The 21,966-nt window shown below is 37.9% G+C and overlaps 1 protein-coding gene across 1 annotated transcript in view; it reads left to right on the top strand.

Annotated features, from left to right (window-relative positions):
• myo10 (myosin X) overlaps positions 1-21,966 on the top strand; it is a 159,675-nt gene that overhangs the window by 85,006 nt on the left and 52,703 nt on the right. The window contains exon 4 of the mRNA XM_008293275.1: positions 7,629-7,816. Coding sequence (XP_008291497.1) covers positions 7,629-7,816 — 188 coding nt within the window. The remainder of the gene's footprint in view (positions 1-7,628; positions 7,817-21,966) is intronic.

Raw genomic sequence — 21,966 nt, 5'->3', positions numbered from 1 at the left:
TGGAGAGAGAGGCAGGAAGATGGGGGAGGAGAATGGGGGAAGGACATGGGTCACCAGCTCAACCAGGTGAGCTAAAGCAGCGGCCCTCCATGTCTCATTTTTAAAGAAAAAATAACCTATTAAAGACATTCAGATTCTGTAAAATAAAAATTCTGAACTCCTCGGCACAACCTGGAAGCCGTGATTGACTCATCTGGGAACACAATTTCCCTGACAAGAGTTCAAGGACTCTTTGGCTGAACTGCAAAATTGTCCACTGAGAAGGTAGTGGACAAATATGGAAACAATTTTAAAAATCTGCAAAAGGACACCATTTATCAGAGCCAAAAACTGTAAAAATATAAATAAAAATTATAGACAAAAATAGTCAGATTTTCAACTTTCTGTCCGTGTTTGAACTACTCATCTGTGGTATGCCGTTCCACTGGGAAAATTAACCACATCTAAGCTTAAAATTTAGATTTTTCACCAAAATTCCTTTATTCTGCATTTCTAATTTAATTAAATTTGCCCAAAAATACATAGTTTGCAGGACATCCTGCAATAAACTCAAAATGATGTGTTCCTTGGCAAAACTGAGAAGCCACGACTGATTCAGCTGCAGCCGACACGAGGTTACAAAAGTTCAGAGACTTCTCGGCTGAACTGCAGCAGTGTCCAGAGAGCAGGTTGTGGACAAAGGTGGAAAAATATCTTTAGCTCATATAGAACATTTCTTTTTTCAGAGGGTTACCTGCCAGACGTTCCACTTCGTTGTTCTCAATCTGTGACGGTTGGTTTATTGAAGTTTATTTAGTGTTTGAATGCAGTTAAACTGCACACCCGCTGTTGTGAATCCAACAGGTTAAACAACTCAAACACTGTACAAAGTGGATATTCGGTTTCTTGCGTCACCTCTGCGGTATGGATGGGAGTATTTGACACCACCGATGGAGGACGAGGGGCCGCGGTCGGTTTGTGTTGGGGGGGCTTCTGATGAGAGTCACAGCCAGTTAACTTCCAGCCAGGCTGCTGCCACGGCAACTGCTGCCAGGACGGACCTACAGGGGGATCTAATTGGGTCCAAATGCCAGTAATTCATCGAGTTAAGACCAAGCACGATTTCACCCGAAGGCTTTATTTTTTTACTCTTAGCGTGAAGTTTCACCTCCAGGCTGCTGCTGCTGCTGTGAAAACGTGACTTTACTGATGATGTTGTTCAGGTTCAGGTGTCACACATTCAGGAGAGACCAAAGACTTTGTTTACTCTCAACTAGTTTACTTTACTGGTTCATTTCCACTGAAATTTCAGTATATAATGTATGCTATAATTAATGGCTCTTTGGGATTTTACTAGTTGTTTTGTATAATTTACCAAAATGTTGAAAATCGGTAAAATAACAGTTTAAAAATTGGTAGCATTTTTTAATCAATAAATCATAGCAAATATCTGCAAACTACGGATATTTTTTGCTCATCTATGTCCAGTGAGACGTCATGTATTATATTCATCGATGCTGTATACTACACTGTTTTTACAGTGTGTCAGGTTTTAGTCACCAGGTGTAGTTTGAGTCGCTGGATGTTTCTTAGTTTACTTTCTGCACAGACTGTTAATAAGAGCTGAAGGAAGACTCCAAACATTAAAGGACGCCACACGAGCATCTGCAGAGACGTTTACAGGACGAGCTGATGGACGCTTCGGAGCGTCAGAGCCAGAGATCAGTCCAGCTGTAAACTGTTTACGCTGCTGGTGGAGGATGTTTCGGAGGCGTTCACCTGAGCAGAGAGCTGCTGTTTAAACAGCTCCGGCTGATTTACGAGCCACTGTACGGCAGCGTGACAACACTGTGTGCTGATTTGCACAAGCAGGATGGTCTGGACCTGCTCATGTAAATACTGTCACTACAACTGCCATCACACGTATTTGCATGAAGCTGAATGTAGGTCAGTCAGTCAGTGGGGCAGTTAAAGGCTCTGAGGGGCAGATTAGTGTTCAGGCTTTAATGAGCAGAGCAGTGAATTTGATAAAGATGTTTGTCCGAGATGGTGAGCGTCAGGAGAACTGCACTGTAAAATGTTTTCAACTGAATTTTTAAAAGAGAATTTACTTGCATTTTTAAAAATGTGTCAGTTTTGTTAAATTACAGGTAACAACTAGAAAAACCACAGGGAAAAATAAATTAATTTACATTTAGACTGTTAATAGCAGCATAATGTTCACATCTAAAGTCTGTGTTTTTACAAATAATAATTTGAAAAATGGTGAATATTTTCTTATATTTTACAGATTTTTCCTGTTTTGGTAAATTACACATATCTAATAAAATTACAGAAATAAATATTAATGTACATTTTGACAACAAACAAAAACAGGCCAAATAATGTCCACATCAAAAACCAATATTTTTGAAAATAATTTGTTCTTTTTTTAACAATCTTTGGCTGTAAAATTACCCTCTCTTTGATGTATTCAAATCAGCAAAAAATATAATTATTTTACAGATTTACAGACAGTTATTGTCCTTGAGTTTATAGTTTTTATGTGTAAAAGCATTCTGTTGTTTGACATATTTTCAGGCATCCTCATTGCCAAGTTTTTACAATTTCTTTTTTCTTTTTTTTAATATTTTTACAGTGTACATTTTCTACTTTAACTGTATATTACCTAGTGAAGTCACCATGAAGCAGCGTTGTTTGGGACATATCATTTCTGTAGCTTGATGCATTTATTGTTTGATCAGTCTGTAAAATAGATGCGGACAAGTTCAAAAGTGCAAAATAAGTGATGAGTGAAACAGTGATTTAATTTGAAAGGATAGATTCATGATCTTAATAGATTTATTGGCTTGTTTGTAGCTTGCAGCGATCTGTTGGCACATCTTCAGGGAGGTATTTTTATAAAAGAAAACCACCATTTATTTCCTCAAAGAAATAAGAGAAAGTCAGAGTATTGGCTTGTTGACAGTAAGAAAAATGGTTTGTCTGCAGCCTTTTCCATATAAATGTATATATATTTTGTGAATGCATGCTCAGTTTTATTACATATTCCTGAAAAAGCAAGTATTTGCTTTCATTAAGACTGAATTTAGCAAAATATGAAATACGTCTGTAGGTGTATCCAACATTTTGGAGTCTTCTCGTATTTTTATTATTAGCTGCTGCCAGAGATTTATGATAACTGGTGTCTGGAAAACACACAATCAAGAAGACAGAAGCTGTTTTTCTTCATTCCTGTGAAACTCCCTTTAAGTTTTTCCATTCAGTCCCCACAACAGACTGCTCTGCTCCTGTGATATTATTGTTGGTGTTCTTTCCAGGCCCGATACGTGCACATTAACCCAATTATCGCTATTATGGTTGTAATTTGAGTTTCTCCACTTCAGAGCTCTGAACATGGTTTCACCTCAGGCGTGGCAGAGTGTTCGAAAGAGCCAAGAGAGTTTGGAAACTGACCTCCACAATAATGGAAAGGCCTTCTCTGTTTTTAATTTAAGTGCTTGTTTTAGCAAGAAGCTCCAGTCTAATAGAATAAGGTGGAGTAACCGTGTCACAGGTAATGAAATGATAATAAACAGCGAGGAAATGCAAAGAAAATGTCTTGTTTTAGTAAAAACAAGCGAGAGGAAGAAGGAAAAAAAAATGTGGGAAAGGAGCGTGACTGACAGAAACCTGCCGGCTCTGTTTGCTTTTCGATGTTGACTCATGTCAGAGGGGTTCAGGCGAGATCAGCAGGATAAGAAAGAGTCGAGGCGTGACTGCAGAAGATGCTCTGCTCACCAAAACCTCTTCCCTCCTAATGCATTTCTTCGCCTCCTGCAGGCAGCTTGCAGCCTAATGTGTGGTTCTGGGAACACTGAAATGAGATTTTCACTTTCAGTCCAAGTTGCACCAACAAAAATGTTTTGAAAAGCCGTGACTGAAAGCTGTCTGTATTTAAAGTTCCAGTGCAGAATGACTTTGAGGTTTATGATTACTGCACCTTTTAAGTTGAAAATGACAGGGAATTCCCCTTTTGCAGCTTCGCTAGGAAGAACCATGAGCAGTGAAGGAGCTGCAAACCGCTTTTTTTTTTACCTCTGTGGATACTGGGGAAAGTGAGTCACACTGGATAGCTGTATTTTACAGGTTTTTTATTTGTTTGTTTAAAAAAAAAACTGCTACTACTTAAACTTTTTCCCTTTTATTACTTTTTAACATTAAATTGTGATCTACTAATTAGGCTTTTTTTTAAATAATAAAAATAAATAACTTGAAAAAAAAGGCTCTTTCATGTCAAAGTGAAAACAGATTTCTACAAGGTAATGTTGAATAGTTACAAATCTAAAATAAGTATTGTAGTGTAAAGACACACTAAAAACACTGTATCTGGACAAATGAACACTCATAGTGACTCAATCATATTACTTTTTGTTTTTCTAATAATTAACAGTACTTCATAAAAAACAAGTTTTCATTTTGGCATGAAACATTGTTTTGGGTTTTTGGGGGTAAAGTCTTATCAAAATCTTTTTGTACCGTACTTAAACCACGGATTAGAAAGGTTCTCTTCTATTTAAACACAGAAAACATGAATTATGTGGTAAATATTTGGAAATATATGGAAATATGGTGTTTTTTGTTTTGATTGTTCATTTTTTTCATTTCACTCCGTTGTATGTTTTGTTAAATGTTTGCAAATAAAAAAAGAAAAAGAAGAAAAAAAGAAAACATGAATTAGCAAAAGCATTTCAACAAAACTTTTTTTTTTTTTTTAATTTTAGTCCTAAATATCGGCTGCCAACCTCATTAATTACAAATAACTGGTATCAATCTAATTGGAATTCTGAAAAAAAAAAAACCCACACAGACCAACATGCAGCTCTTTGCTTTGCACTGAAATGACAATAAAATAAGTTAGGACAGTTAGCTTCTCAAACGTGACGACTACCTGCTTCTACATGTAGTTGATCAATTGATATATTTTCCCCACAGCTTGGTGGAGACCAAATCAGAGCTAAAAAACAAAGGAATCAGTCATCAGATCAAACACAACTCTACATCTCTGATATTGTTGGTCATGTCATTGTGGTGTTTAATTAAGTGACCGTTTGCTCACATGGTTGACATATCAGTTTAGAACGTGCATTCCAGACTTGTTTAAAATGTGTTTTTCTGCTGTACCCAAGTGGCATAAAATACAGTTATCAGGCAGTTTTTACCTGTAGGAGCTTCAGACAGGCATGAGGTGGTGCAAACATTTTCAGGAGCTTTTGTGTTTCCATTGATGTAGACAAAATAGTTGCTACTGGATCTAACTCTAGTTCTGTTAACGCGTAAGTAAACTTTATCTCCTCTAAAAACAGAGTTCCTGCTGCAGAAAACAGATTATTGTTGCTTTATAACTATTGCTTGTTGTAAAATGAGCAGCTGTTTGCTCGCCAGTTTGACATATTAACTGAAAAGTTGCTTGCAATACTTGTTTAAAACTTTTTTTTTACTGCACCCAAGTGGCAAAAAAAACAGAGTTGTTGCAGGTTTAGCGACATATATTTGCCTTTTTGTGCTTGTAGATCTGTGGAACAAATGTTGGGAAACAGTAGCTGCATCGGATGTAGGTTTTGAGTGCAGGTTTCATGTGTTTCGGGGGGTTGTCCGGGGTAAACTCATGACTTTTCCTCACGTGTTTTTCTTGTTTTGATGGAAAAGCCCATTAAAGATGTAGCTTTCCTGGAATGTAAGCATGTCGGAGAGATGGAAAGCTTCTCTCAGCCTGTTTACTGCACCTCTTCTGATTTACCGTTTTCGAACCTTTGCGGGCGACGACGAGTGTTTCTGCCCCGACCCACTGTGAGAACCTGGATGATTCTGCTGCAACCTTTACGGCTTTTCAAACCCACGCCAGTGGTAGAAACATCCGGCGGTTTTCTCACACATGCATGCTGATGTGCTGCCTTCTTTTTTTTTTTTTTTTTCCAAAGCCTCCCCATTTATCCATTAGTCACCACCGCAGCACTGAAGCCGCAGCCAAGACTTCTTCTGGCTGCACAAGCTTCTATTTCAGCAGTTTGGCTTGTTTTGCTTTGAACTTTGAAATCCGACGCTGGTTTGGAAAATGTGCAGTTTGCGGGGGGTTTAGAGAAAAGAAAAACAAAAGGTCAGATGTGTTGCTGATTTTCCTGACGGACCGAGGTCACGTGTTGTTGTCTTTGCTGTTGTCCAGCTTCCTCACGGCTTAATGAGGCTTTTACGACTCTGTGCGTTGGGTCATGTGCAGCCTTTGGGGCGGCTGAGCTTCTACCTGAACAACAACGGGCAGCACAGATGTTCTGCTTCCATCATTATGATTAAATTATGAGATCAGCTATTACTCCTGTCATCAGAGGGTTTCTACAAACTGATGTTGTGCAACTCTTTTAAGTGCAAAAGAAAAAGAAGGATAAAACTTTTTCCTACTTAAATACAGAACATGTGGAAGACGCACTTCTTCACACTAGTGTCATGTGGTTTTTTAATCATGTTATAATGGGTCATTCTATGTAAAAATGAATCAAATCTGAGAGAAGTTCCATCAGAATCAGGGATCAGGTGTTTTTTTAATCTTGTTTTCTAAAACTTGTCATCTTCTGGCCACGATTCCTTGTGTGTCAAATATGTTTTTTGCTAAAAGAATCATTTAACACTCGCAAAATGTAAAGTTCTATATGAGATGACTTGTTGTTGTAAACATGCGCTATACAAATAAAATTGAATTGAATTGAATATATAAATCTTGAAAATTCCAGCAGTATCATTGTAAAGGATGTGCTGATACCCAGATTATACATCATCATTGTTCTACTTCACAATCTGAGGATGGAAACAGAACCAGAACTGAACACTATCAGAGGAGAATCTTAAAGACTTTTCAACAAGCTCTGAATGCTGCAAACTGGTTTGATCCATGAGATTGAACTGTTCTCATTGTTTTGTCTGCGTTTCACAGTCAGAAGATAAATTCAGCAGAGTTAAAATATGAGTATTGAAAAATGATTGTGTCTTTCTGCTCATTTGCTGTCTCTTTGTGATTGTTTTGTCTCTTTCTGTTCATTGTTTTGCATCTTTTAGTGGTTATTTGTCTTTTCAGCTTCTTCTTGTGGGTATTCTGTGTCTCTTACTTTCAGGTTGTCTCTTTGGGGTTTTCTGTCTTTGTGGTCATTGCATGTTTTTTGTGGTTGTTTTGTGTCTTTTTGTGGTTGTTTTGTGTCTCTTTTGGTTCATTTTGTGTCTGTCTGTGGTTGTTTTGTGCCTCTTTCAGTTTGTTTTTGGTATTTTTTGTGGTCATTTAAAATTTGCCGATATCAGAAAATAGTTTTAACACAGACGTAATCGTGTGTAGAAGATGATCCTGGTATCAAATGTGTGTAAAATGAACCTTTTATTGTCTATGACCAACCACCATCACACATGCTGATATGAGCCCTGAAAGTTTACCCAGAATGCACTTTTCAAAGTTTTCTCTGGTGAATTATCAGAAACCAGAAACACATCCAGGGTACCAATGATTGTTTCTGACTCCATGTTATAGACATTTTTAATGGAATGACTGTAAATCACAATTTGTTTAAATTCTTTGCTGATGAATCTCTGCTCTGTATTTAACCGTCTTCATTCTCTTTCTTGATCTGCAGACGTACATCGGCTCCATCCTGGCGGCGGTGAATCCCTACCAGCCGCTGCCCGGCCTCTACGACCGGCCGGCGGTGGAGCTCTACAGCCGCCACCACCTCGGCGAGATCTCCCCACACATCTTCGCTGTCGCCAACGAGTGCTACCGCTCGCTGTGGAAGAGGCTGCAGAACCAGTGCGTCCTCATCAGGTGTGTGGTTTGTACTTTACGGCATGTTTTTGGTTGTTTTAGACAGTTTCCGATGATTTCGCAAAAGGGATGCTAACTTGTGCACACTTTAAAGCTGCAGTTATATAGTTCTGGCCACTAGGGGGCAAAAAATCTCCAAATCCTGATTAGACGTTGGAGTTAGTTAACAATATTTTTGTGTCTTCATTTAGAAATTTTTCAACTTGTGCAGACTTTATAACCAGGATTTCTGCACCTTCCTTGTCAGAGGTTTTATCGGGTGGCCCTTTGAATGAACCTCCTTTAGTCGCTCCCCCTCAGCGCGCCAAACTCTTTGATCCAGTTTCAAGCCTCCTGGGCGTTTTGGCTGCAGCTCTGAGGATCTACATGCCACCAAACACACACAGCGTCACTATCTCCGTCCTCCGTCCGCCGCTTCACTTCCTCACATCCTTCCTCTTTGATTCCAGCTGGACAACTTTCGCTCTATTGTTTCATCTGACACACGGAGATGTTCTCTTCCCGCTGACTTTAAAAAAGAGAGAGATATTTTTACGTTCAGAAATGATAATATTTGCGCCCCGATTTAGCGAAGAGCGGATGCAGCGTGTTGCGTTTGTGGTCTTCGAGGTTTCCTGAATACGTGGCTGGAAGACTGGATGTTGTTCTGGCGACAAAACAGTCACAGAGGAAGCCAATTATGTAAGAAGACGACAGATATAATACACAAATATTTACACTTTAATAATCTCGAAGGAAAAAACTAAATGACATGAGAAGTGCAGAGTCAAAAAAAAAGTAGAAATTATGAATGAAATTAAATAAATCAGCTAAAACAAGGCAGTAAGAAGTACTGCTGGCAGTTATACTGAGGGAATACGTAACATCACACATGATAATAACATTAGCTAAAACTGAAATATTGCACATTTCGTATTGCACACGTGGCTGTTACCTGCCTGTAAAGAGTGCCGATATAAATTCATTTTATTGCCTTCATACAAGACTTTTAACTGAGAGCTGCTCCTGATCAGATTTTTCTGTGACAGTTTGCTCCACAAAATTAGCTTCTTCTGCAACAAAACTGTATTCTCAGTGTTGTTTTTAAGTCTTTATATATACATATATATATATTTTTTTGCCAGATTACGTTTCGAATCAACCGGTCTGTCGTTTATTTTACTGCCCCACTGTCGCTCCTTTTCAGTCAACCAATCATATAGTAAAAAGGAGCAGGACTTGTTGCCATGGTAACCCAGAAAACGGCGGCAAAGCGTCGAACACGCGGTGAAAGGGTCGGATTTTAATTCTAACCAAGTAATGTTTGTGCCTAAATTAACCAAGCTTCTAATAGGTAATTAATCTGAAAATGCTCAATGTTTATCCAAACCGAAGCCCGTGGTTCTGTGGCTAAATCGAACCAGAACAGCTAACAAGAAAAGTAGACAACAGCAGATACTTTTTTTGGTTTGTTTTTTTTCATTTTTAAAAAGGAAATGTCTCTTATTGTGGGTTTATCTCGTGTTTGTCATCTTTACTGTCCCGACTGTCACTTGGTAAATGGTAAATGGTCTGCACTTATATAGCGCTTGTCTACCTTAGCGGCACTCAAAGCGCTTTACAATGTTTTCTCATTCAGCCATTCACACACACATTCACACACCAATGACAACAGAGCTGCCATGAAAGGTGCTGCCTGCCATTGGGAGCAACTTTGGGTTTAGTGTCTTGCTCAAGGACACGTCGACTGTGGAGGGTAGTGGGATCAAACCACCAACCTTACGATCAGAGGACCAACTGAGCCACAGCAGCCCAGACAAACTGTGTCTCAATTTGGTGATTTTGTGAATCTTTGGGACAGTTTTGTCTCTGAGGTTATTTTGTGCCTTGTTTTTGTTGTTTTCTGTCTCATTTGTGCGATTTTGTGTTTAATATTTTGTCATTTGGGACAATTTTGTCTCCTTTCTTTAGTTTTATTGTCATTATATGTGCGAGGTTGCTTCCATATGGAGAAATTTACCAAGCTCGATTTGCGTTAATGTTGCCACACAGATACTGGAAATGGACACTGAACGGGAACGTTTGCACTTTTTCCCATCTAGATCTGCACACTGCAAACTGTCGTAGTTCTTTTTGGGGACACATCCATAGCTGTGAATTATGAATATTTTTTTTTAACTTTTGAAGTCAAATCAAATGTTCTACACGTACAAGAATCTGTTCCATATCAGTGTTTTTATTCTTACAGACAAATGTGAGCTATTTCAGTACTTCTCTGTCAGTATTTCTACTGATGAAAGAATCTGTTGTTAGTTCCATCCAGAGGAATTTAGACAATCTCAACTAGGACTTGGTTTAATACTTATTGATGTTTTTTTTTAAGAGTTTCATCTTTACTGCTGTAACAATGCAAGTTTAATCAAGTCTCATCACATCACATCTAGAGAAAGCAGCAGTGTAGAGTGACATCGAAGACATTTAAATTTAGATTATAGTTATTTTCATAGGTAGCTTTTATACACAGAGATGCATTTTCAGAGAGACTTTAAAATAATTACCCAGTTTCTTGTCTGCACACAAACCATGTTTTATCCCTTGAATGTGGAGAATCTCTGCAGTCTCACCTCACACGTTCGCTCAGTCGTCTCCTGGTCCGATTCGCCTTCTGTTCGCAACACAAACGGCCTTTTGTGTGACAGGATGTCGGTCAGTGGGAGGAATATGGAGGGATATGTGTCGTGGCGTGCAGAGCGAGGCGTAAACACAAACATGTCATATTGTCGCCAGAGAAGCTGCACAAAGCTGCACAAAGCTGCCATTCTTCATAACCCACCGGTTCTCTGCTGCATCTTCTCCTGCTGCCGCTTCCTTCCTGAGCTCTGCGTTCAAGCCACAGACGTTTCTGGAGGCCCACAGTTTACGAAAACACTTAATTGACCACAGAATAACTCAGAGAAAAAGAAAGGCTGCAATTTGGTTGCGTAGTTTTTCCGTGACAGCAGCAACGTGAAGTCATGCAGGCCGGAGAGGACGAACCGCCGACCACAGCCGTGACCTTTAGCTGTTGTCTGAGCTCAAACACAACCTGATGCTTTTCTGTCTGTTAAAGCAGAGTAAATAACACAGAGACTCTCCAAGACACACGGCAGCGCTCAGTTATCCACGGCTCGCTCTGATTATCTGCATATTCTGAATGTTTTGAGGTTCTTGTCTCAGAATTCAACTGGGTATAAAGTTACTAAATGGGGAAATAAATGTTATTGTAGTGACAAAGCAGGACAGCGTGTGGCTTCTTCTGAAAGAAACAACAACAAAAAAATCTAGAAAAAAACCCCCCTGAAAATCTGGCACCAAGAATGACAAAAAAAAAAACAAAACAAAACAATGAAAAGCAGTGTAATACTGTCATGTTAAAAACTGTTTAAAAATAATAATAAAAACAATTTATATATGATAATTATATATGATAATTTCATAGTTACACATTATAAGATCATGAATTTCTATCTGTAAAAATGGACATTATACACAGTTTAGTCAATTGTAAATTAATACTTTTTAAGTGATTCTATCAAATATTGTCTGTGATTTAAGAAAACTTGTGAAATCTGTAAAATAACAGTTAAAGAAATTATTTACCTTTTTTTTTTATTTGGATAATTCTTCTAATATCAGTCAAATTACAATAATTTTGGCCTGTTTAATGACTGAAACAACAAAATTTTAGAAGAACAAATTACTATTTATTACTATTTAGCATGTGGACTGTATTTACTTTTTTTTCTTCTTTTTTTTCCCCCTGAGGGTAAAGATGTAAATTAGTAGTTTGACAAAAAAAAAAAGGTCAAGCTCTGTAAAATAAAAGAAACTTTTCCAAAAAAATTTTAAAACAGTTTTATTATGGGCCGCTGCTATAGCTCAGCTGGTTGAGCTGGTGATCCATGTACAGGGCTGTCGTCTCTGATGCAGCGGCCATGTTTGAATCCAGCTCATGGCCTTTTGCTGCAACCCCTTCCCCCGTTCTTCTCCCCCACTTTCCTGTCTCTCTTTCAACTGTCCAATAAAGGCAAAAAGGCCAATAAAAGAACTTTTTTTAAAAAAAAGAACAGTTTTATTCTAACATTATTTAAAATTTAAAGTTACATGCAATCACTGTTCATTTCTTGAGATTCAGCTTTTAGCCGAAAGCCTGTTTAAAAATACTGCAGATATTATGATAAGTTATTAAATAAACCTGTAACAAAGTGTAATAATCAAATAATCTGATCTGTGTTTATATGTCCAGACTCTCTCGGACCCCAGACTGCTCACTTTTAAATGCTGCTTTTACTGTGTGAGAGGTTTTACTGCCTCTGAGCTCCTAATCAGCTGCTAATTGTTGCCCTCAAGCAAAGCGCTAAACTTCCAGCTGCACCGGTGGAGCTGCAGCACAGGGAATGTAAAGTTGATCCAAAGAAATAATAAAATACATTTTATGTATATATATATAAAAGGTCTGTAGGTCTTCTCCTTTTCCACTCACATAACTTTTGTTTTAGATTTGACTCAAAACTCTAAAAATAAAACCAGTACATTTCAGATTTTCACTAGTTGAATCTTGAAGTTTGCAATTTATTTGGGTTTTTTTTTCTTCTAAATTCTAAACTAATAAAACAGATACCCCTCAACCCACCTAAAAAAAAGAAAACAAGTGTGTAATATGATAAAATACAAACACCTCAAATAAAATAAATCAAATCTCTTGTAAAAAGAAAAAGAGACAACAGATCAAACACTGTGAAACTTCAGCAGCACTTGAGTTCACAAGCAGTCAGTTTCAGGATGTTAAATCTAGTTTTCAGATTTTGACGAGTCATGAACATCTGCCGGGAAACGAATCCCTTCAGCGTCAATCTAACTTTCTGGAGCTGCAAAAACTGCACAAGATCTGTAGTAGAGCAGTCAGAGGTGCAAACACAATGGCAGTGAAGTCATATTTTGGGAGATTGTTTACATCTCCTCGGCGTTTTCAGAGCCCAGAGTTACAGTCTGCAGCTCCTCCAGCTGTGTGATGGAAGTGTGAGGTTGTGAATAATTGCAGGGAGGAGCAGAGTTTTTTTTCCTGAAGGCTGCTGCTGCTGCTGCTGTGTGGGCTGTTTAGGACTGAGTCCAGACTCAAGGAACAACAAGGAGGACGTACGCTCCTATCAGTGGCCAAACGAAATAATCATACGCTGTGTTCAAAACAAGTAAACATCTGGTAGCGAGGTTGCTAGAAAAAGTACTGTACTGTGAAAGAAAAAAGTGAAAATAATCTGTGTGATTTCAAACAATACGTGGCCAAAAATGTGTGGACACCCAAACATTCTAAAGCCATTAATGAGCTTCTGGTTTTAATCTTTCAGCCGGATGTTGAAACGTGGCTGCAGGAGCTTCAGCTATGAGAACATTAGTGACGTCCTGCAATAATGTGGGGCGATAAGGAGGCTCACAGCTCATCCTGAAGAGGTGAAGGTCAAGGCTCTGTGCAGTTCTTCCTCTGCAAACTGGGCACATTTTGAAGATAATTGTTGCCTAAAATAATCAACCTCGACAAAACCATAAAAAACTGCTTCATACCCGACGTAAAAATGTGAATTAGGAGTCAGAATCTCCTGTTTATTGCTTTATTATCCAGATGAAAACCTGCCGCGGTGGCATTTTCTGTGCACAGCGAAGGTTCTGGAGGTTTTCTTCGTTGGCGGTTCGTGCAGAAACTCAGCGGGGGAGCTTCCATTAAAATAATGCAGCAGGTATCCGCATCAGTGAAAACGCCGAGTGGCATTCAGCAGCATTAATGAGCAGATGGCTTCTTCCTCCTCCCGTCTCATTCGCCTCCCTCTGCCTGGATCTGATTACCCACAATCCCCTTAAACCCGACCAGAAAGCTTCCTGCCTCGCCTCAAAGTGCCAGCTTGCAGATTTACGGCTCTTGTTGCCGTCGGTCACCGTGAAGCGATCCTCTGTGCCCGAGTCGAGGGGGGGCGCTGCCGTGTTTTACGAGGGTCCGAGCCGAGGTGGTTTTGGCGTTTTCTGGGCGGTAAATGTGCGGCGTGGGCGTCGGATCGTTGTGAAGCAGGACACGTACTGCAGCAGCTGGCCAGACTGATCCTCCACCCAAAACCCAACGTCAGGGTATCAAAAACACAGCTTTATGAGCATGTGAAGTGTCAGTGTTGGTTCCAGCACTGATCCAGTTTCAAACACTGGTTACATTCAATGCAAGTGAAGTTAAAACTCTCACTTTAACCACTAAGATTACAGTGAAAGTGTTGAAATCGGTTTTCATTCACATTGTAACTTTTGAAGAAACAGTTTTTGTTTGGAGAAATAATCCAATTCTCAGTAGATGAACTATATGTTCCTCTACCTGCAGCCTTATTTGTCTAAATAGATTGTAAATCAATGTATACATCTAGCATCTGCATCACATTGAATCAGTGTAACCTGGTGAGTTTCTACAAGAATGATCGCAACAGACTGGCAGCAGAGCAGATGTGAAAATATAACACCAGGGGATTTTTGCATCTTTTTGTGATGATTTTTTGTCTTCTTGTGGTAACTTTTCATGTTTTTGTAGTGATGTAGCATCTTTTTGTTTCTGTTTGTGGAAACCTTTTTGTTTTTGTGGTATTCTTGTTTCCTTTTGTGGTAACTTTGCATCTTTTTGTGAGGATTTTGCCACTTTTTGTAGTGATTTTGTGTGTTTTTGTAATGATTTTGCATATTTTTGTGGTGATTTTTTGCCTCTTCTGCTGTAATAATAAGAGCAGACTGGGAGCAGAGCAGCTGGACATGTTCATCTGATTTCTGAAAATATATCTGCTGGTGAGGCAGAACTGCTGAGGAATAAAACACAGAGCAGTCAGCTGCTGTTTTTAGATCTGACATGTTGGTTGTCGAGCTGCGACACACAAACTCCACTTGCTGTCCATCAGTTGGAACAAAACGTTGAAACACAGACGACTTCTTTGACATCAGGTGGTTTGGAGTCGACTGATTCTGTCTCTTGTGCGTCTCTTTTTGGACTGTTTCTGCGTCTTGGTAGTTCTTTGTCTCCGTTTTTCTGGCTTTTGGTATTCGTTTCGAGTAATTTTGTGTGTGGTTGTTTTGTCTCAGTTTACATTGGTTTTCCATCTTAGTTTTAAATCTCTTGCTGGTCATGTAGTGTGTCTTTGTCTTCATTTTGCATCTCTTTCTTATCAAACTGAGTCTCTTTTGTGTCTCTTTGCAGCCAATTTGCATCCAGTCGGGCCTTTTGTGTGTCTGAGAGGTGATTTTCATCTCTTATTTGCATTGAATTAGCATCTGTTTGTGTTCATTTTGCTTCTGTTTTTATTTGGTTCTGTCTCACTTGTATGGGTTTGCTTCTTTTTCTGATGTTTAAGTGTGCCATTGCAGTTGTTTTAGGTCATTTTGAGTCTCTTTGCTGTTGTTTTATCTCTTTGACATGTTGTGAGTTAGTTTCAAGCCGATCATACGTTCAGTAAACATTAAATAAGTCAGACTCAAAGGAATTAAGCTTTAACACTCTAGTTTCTCTGTTTCAACAGGGAGCTTATTTTCTAGAAAACATCAAACCATGTTACAGAACATTATCTTCTTCCTGCGACAGACTTTTTTTATTGACAGAAAGTAAGATTTCAGTGCTGATTCTGGTTTAACGGCCTGCCTTTGTGTCCAAAACAGCCCAGATTCGATTAAATTTCAAAGTTTTCAGGGTGTTATCCAGTAAAACCCCCCCGACCCAGCAGTTTGCCCCTGACCTGCTGCCCCGGAGGTCAAACCCAACAGTCTCCAGCCTTGTTAATTACTCAGGCATGTGGGGTCAGAAAAGCCTTGCAGCAAAACCCTGTCGACATAGCTGAGAGCGTTTCTTCTCTGGGATCCAGCAGGATTTATCTGAGTCCGATTCAGGATGAAATCGCTTAAAAAGAACTCATGAAACCACGCTGAGGGAAACACGAGATCAGCAGTTAACTAACTTTTTTTTCTGGTTTGTGACTTTTATCTGTTTGTTATTGTGTGTTTTAGTGATTAGAGTCGCGCCTTGATGCATTTTTAGGTCATCCTGTGATTTGTTGGACCTTCTTTTCTGTGTTTTTTTTTTTTTTAGGAACTCCACAGTGTTATTAATTATGGAGAATAAACAGACTAGTTTACATGGAAAGAGTTAATCAGTGGGTTCATGTGAATCGTCTTTGATTGACTTGTTTTTTTTATTTATTTATTTACTTTTACAAATGAAATGCAACAAATTAAAGGAATAGAAATGCACCAAATGATGGAGGAAATGCTCTTCTAAATACCACGTGCAATAAGGAAACAGCAGATGAGATCAAATGAAATGAAACAAGATAAAATAAAACATCTATTAATAAAATATAGATGGAAAAGGACAAAATGGAAGTCAAATCTCATAAAAACAGAATAAGGAAATTATTTTTAAAAATGAATAGACTAAAATAAGTGACTAAATAGAGAAATCAGTAAATAAAATGAGTTGTAAGAAGAGTAATTAATAAATAAATTAAATCAATCACACGCTTGAATAAAACATGTCTTGAGTTTCTTAAGACCAGATTAAATGAGGTATTTTTCTCTCTTTCATTGCTTCTCGCTCCAGTTTCAGAAACTCTTTGAGTCTGCAGCTCCTCAGTACAAAGGTTCTGTTCTGGTTCAGGTCCGGTTCTGTGGAGGCTGAAGACTCCGTCCTTCCTGCCTGCTGGAGGTTTAAAACCAGAGATCAGCACAACGACTGTTCAGCTGGATGAATGTGTTTGGCTTTTTAAATGAGCTCCACAGACTTTAAAGTGACATCCAGCACTTCAGCAAAGTTTGACTCACTGCTGGACGGACTTCTGTTTGGATTTGCTGGTTCTTCACATCAGTGATGCACCAAAGATCTGAGTCTGTGAACAAATCTCATCAGTCAGGTTCAGTCAGTTTCTCCTCCCAGACCTCCTCACAGTCAGCCGGGTCTTTATCTACAGTCACTTTTTTAATGAAGCAAAGTTTTACCTTCATACGATGAATATTTTCAGGGTTACAGGTCCTTGAAATACATAGAGGAGGGTCTACATTTATCACTTTATTGAACTTTTTCCATCGTTTCTGAGCCTCAGAACCTCATCAATAGAGTTCTATTAAAATCTGCACCCAGATCAGTTTAACATCCATCCAGGTGTCACAGTCTGAACCCTGAATCTGGTTTTTGTGAAAAAAAAAAAAAAAAGATAAAAAATTCTATAACCAGCTTGGAGCATCAGTATTATGGGATGTATCATAGTTTGAACTTTAAAAAACTTTAAAAAGTGCATTCTGGGTAAACTTTCAAGGCACATAGGAATGAAACCCAGATTCAGTGTTCAGACTGTGACTCCTGGATGGATGTTAAATTGATCTGGTTGCAGTTTTTACCAGAACTCAAATGTGTTTTTCGTCCTAAAATGTCATGTGTCTATCTGCTGTACTGATGAAGTTCTGAGGCTCAGAAATGACGGAAAAAGCGATAAATAGAAGCTTCCAATCATCACCGTCATGTTCGTACATGATTGTTAATCTAAAGTGTCATAATTAATAGAACAAAGACATGTTGATGTTTAAAAACAGCAGCAGATTTCGTAGACGTTAGTGAACTTAACCAGAAGTCGCTGCTCATCTCTGACTTGGTTTCTATCTCTGGTGAGTCTGTTCTGTCATAACATCTGTCCACATGTGCTGCTTGGTCACATCTGGAGCTCCAACCAGACACCCTGAGCGTTTACATTATCTGTGGTTCTGTTCTCTGTCTGTCAGAAACCCACCTCTGACTTCAGGGACGTGACTCAAGTTCAGCTTTATTTATAAAACCTTTGCTGAAGAAAGCAGCGTTTCCCAAAGTTCTGTCCAGAAGACAAACAGTTCCTCCAACAGAGCTGAACTTTATGGTACAGTTTGCGTAAAGTCAGTTCATTTTCAAGCTAACAAGGCTCACCTTTGGTTGGATGCTTGTCTCTATGCATTCTAATAATCAATGTCAAGTTGAGAAAGCAGTTTGAAACAACACGATGAGCAACCTGGAAAATCTTCACTTTAGGATATACGAGATTTGGCTGTCAAATAATGAGACTGATGCCATTTTTATTGTATTTATTGAGTTTTCAGAGGTTGTTTATGCCAGCGATTGATCCATACATGCTTTGTGGTTCAGCTCAGTGTCATTCTTTAATCGTCCCTCTCGTACAATTTGCTGATCCAGGACTTAAACTGTTGTGCTGTGGTTTCATGTGATAATTCATTACACAGTGATATAAAAAATATCACAAATCAAATAGGATTTACCCTCTTTCAGCTCAGCTCTAGTATTCACTGGTTACATTAAACTGTCTGAACCCCAAAACCCAGCGGAGGGTTTGAAAGGAACGTTAAGGTTAAAAAATCTGAAAAATGTCACCATTTGTCAGAGCCAGAAACTGTAAAACAATTAGAAAGAATGATCCAATTTTCAGCTTACTGTTGGTCTTTGAGCTGATCATCTATGACATGCTGTTCCACTGGGAAAATTAACCAAATCTAAGCTTCAATTTTTTCATCTAAAACACTTTATTTCACATGTCATCGAATTAAATTTGCAAAAATGTGCATCGTTTGCATCACATCTTGTAATAAACAAAATAAGTCCTTGAATTATTAATGTAAGTTCATATGCCTGAATGAACGGCAACCAACAGTCACATTACAAACAAAGCTTTTTGGCTCAACTGCAGGCAGTGTTTCCAGGAAGAGACTGAGGGGAAAGTCAAACCCTCTGGATCAGAACCGGTGAACAGAGGAGCAAGTTGTTGACCATACATTCAGCATGGTGAAACATCTTTCTGTGGTTGATGAGCAGAGTAGAGAGAAAACGTCTGTAGAGGCTGGAAACATGGAAATAGTTCAATATCTGTAATATGTGGAGACAAAACCACCACAAAGAGACACAAATGAGACACAAAATAACAAAAAAAAGACAAAATGACAAACCAGATGCAAAATGCGACAGAAAAAATGTCATAAAACAGACACAAAACGACCTAAATGAGACCAAAAAAAATGACAAAAGCAAGAAAAAGAACAACATAAAACATGACTGAAGGACACGTGTGACATAAAACCACAAGAGGAGACGATGAGAGAGACTGAGAGGAACATCTAACACACTGGATCAGTAAATAAATGCAGCGTGGCTCAGAAAGAGTGAACAGAGGAGCCAGTTGTTGAAGATGTATTCAGCATGGTGAAACATCTTTTGAGTTTAGAAACGTTCAGATGAGTCTTGGTGGATTTGAGAGGTTTAGGACAGACTGCTGCTGACTTTCATACTGTCGTGGCTGTTTGGTTTGAACATCAGCCTCTGAACCAGGATGTGTTGTAACTTAGTCCCTCCACTGATTCCCACTGTGGAATTTCCTCAGTCTGCTGTCAGTTTGCGTAACGTGCACATTTGATCTATGAAACAAGTCTTCAAGATGCTGTAATACTTCAGAATTCTCCACGGTGATTGAGGGGTTAGTAGGTGAGGACTTACAGTGTCTCCTGCTGCATGGTACCTTTTTTTTTTGCAGGAATGGATTTTTTTAAAAAATGCTGCGAGGCTCCAGATGTTGATAATCTGGTCCCCAGACTTAAAGCTGGCGTGTTCAGATTTTTCGTACAAAACAAAGAAAAAGAGCAAATCCTTACAGTGGACAGTAGATTTCTGTGCTTACGATGACTCAGACATAGAGGTCTTCGTTAAAATAGCTGCAGCTTTAATTAACTCATTCATTCTTTAAATGCAAATACAAGATTTTTTACATGTTGCAATGTCTTCACACATGGAGAACGTTCCTGTATTTGCCCAATTTGGGGCTTCAGTTTGAAATTTAATGTTAAATTTCAGTGCTTCTTAGTGCTTTGGTGTCTCTTTATTGTGTGCAAACTTTATGTTTGAATGTTCTCCAAGCATTTAGCTGTAAAAACAGTCCTTTACTTCTATTTTCTTGGATGTTTTTTTTTCTTTTTTCCTAGAAGAGACGCCTCTCGCCTTTATAAATCGCTTCCAAACACTGCGATCAGTCTGTGTGGAGCCGCCCAAACATTTTCCAAATGAAGAGTTTTGTTGCTGAATTTAATCACCTGCTGTTGTTAAATGTTTGCAGATGTGAAAGCAACACTCTGGTGAAAATAACTAACATTTAAAGTGCCAAATACTGGATTTTAAACCAAATGCAGTAAGCAAAAGGTTTGTGTTTCCAGAACAGGAGCCTCAGCTCGCAGAGTTTTAGTTCCAGCTTTTACTTTCTGTTCGTCTGCTCATCCAAAGCTGTGTTTTGTCATGTTTGTGACTTTATTATTATTATTGACCATATATATATGGGGGGAGGGGGGACCCACAATATCATAATTATAATCCAGTTACATAGATTATTTTTAAATGTGTCATTCTGCATAATCTGCAGTTTAACTTTTGGTACATTACATATATTTTGATGTTAATAGTTTTACTTACATCTTTTTAAACGGTTTTTAAACTATTTGTTTTTTGAACAATTTCTCAAATGTTCCCTGTTTTGTTCAGTTAAAAGTATTAACTTGTAAAATCACAGAAAAACAACATCATTCATATGTTTGTCCTAAAAACAGAACAAAATTGTCCAAACAACTGTACTTTTTAAAGTCTTTGACAACATTTATCTGTACATTTAAATTTAAATTTTTTTCACTGTGTTTAAAATAGAATAACGTAGATATTAACTGATATTTTAATGAATATTTTTTTATATTAAGGTTTGAAAGATGGTAAGCCATTTTTTCATTCTTCAAGTTACGTGTTATTTTACAGATTTTCCCTGTTTTTGTTTGTTTTTTTTAAATTAGAGATAATACCAAAATAAAATCACAAAAAAAAGTATTAATTCACATGTTAAGTGTGAAAAAACAAAACAAAAACGTAACATTTGTCCACATCAAAAATCTGTTGTTGGTTTTTTTTTTTTTGTAAATGGTCAAAATTGTAAATTTGTGCTTTCTAACATATATTTGCTATCATTTGAAAGAAAAATTACGCATGTTGAAGATTTACACTTTTCTAACTGGTATTTTACAGATTGTCCCTGTATTGTTAAATTAGAGATACAAGCTATTAAAATAACAGGATTAAAAGTATTAATGTACTTGTTGAATATAAATATTTTTAAAAAGAAAAAAAAGAAAAAAAAAAGAAAAAAAAACTGCCCAAAAAGATGAAAAAAAAGTCCACACAAAAATCTATATTTTCATTTATTTGTTTATTTGTTTATTCATTCATTCATTCATTCATTCATTCATTCATTTATTTATTTATTGCAATATATATTACAGCAAAATTATACTGATTCACTGTATTTGAACCAGCTAAAAAGAAATATATCTCTGTGTTACAGATATTTACTGTTATTTTCAACTTTTTACAACTTTTAAACTTCACAGTTTTCCACAATTTTTTAAAGTATTTTTGTAGCCAGATTTTCACAATTTTTTATGTATTTTTTCCTTCACAGTGTACGTATGCATTTAAATGGATGACTTTTGCTTCTAACACAGTATTTTTACACACACACAGTAGTTTTACCCCCTTTCTTAAGTACTCGATCTTCCACCTGTGGCCACCAGGAGTATTTCCTCAGGTCTTGTGTAGATCACCTCTGGCGTGAAGCTCCTGTTTGTGTTGAATATTGTGTCTTTTGCGTCTTTTCAAGCAGTGTTCAGGTTGATCATTAACGCGGTCCGGCTGAACCTCACACTGTGCAGCGTTGGGTTGCCAGGTTGATGTTAAATGTCACTGAGAGGTGTTGAAGAGGGTTTTCTGTGGAACCACGCTGTGTTCAACACCAGAGTTCTATTATCTGCTACTGCAGTGGAGAAATATGTTTGTATTATTGAGTTACATTAAACCTGCTGAACCCCAAAACCCAGCAGGAAGTTTGAAAAGCCTGGTAACTTTAATAAATCTGTAAAATAACACCATTTATCAGAGCCAGAGCCAAACTGTAAAACAATAAAATAAAATAGACAAAATAATTAGATATTCAGCTCATTGTTGATTTATAACCGGGAAAATTGACCAAATCTAAGCGTAACATTTATTTATTTTTAATCTTAATTACTTTATT

This window comes from Stegastes partitus, unplaced genomic scaffold (assembly GCF_000690725.1).
Source record: "Stegastes partitus isolate 25-593 unplaced genomic scaffold, Stegastes_partitus-1.0.2 Scaffold868, whole genome shotgun sequence".
NCBI classification, from domain to species: Eukaryota; Metazoa; Chordata; class Actinopteri; family Pomacentridae; genus Stegastes; species Stegastes partitus.
The sequence above is the reverse complement of the archived record's forward strand: the minus strand, read 5'-3'. Positions and strand labels throughout refer to the sequence as shown.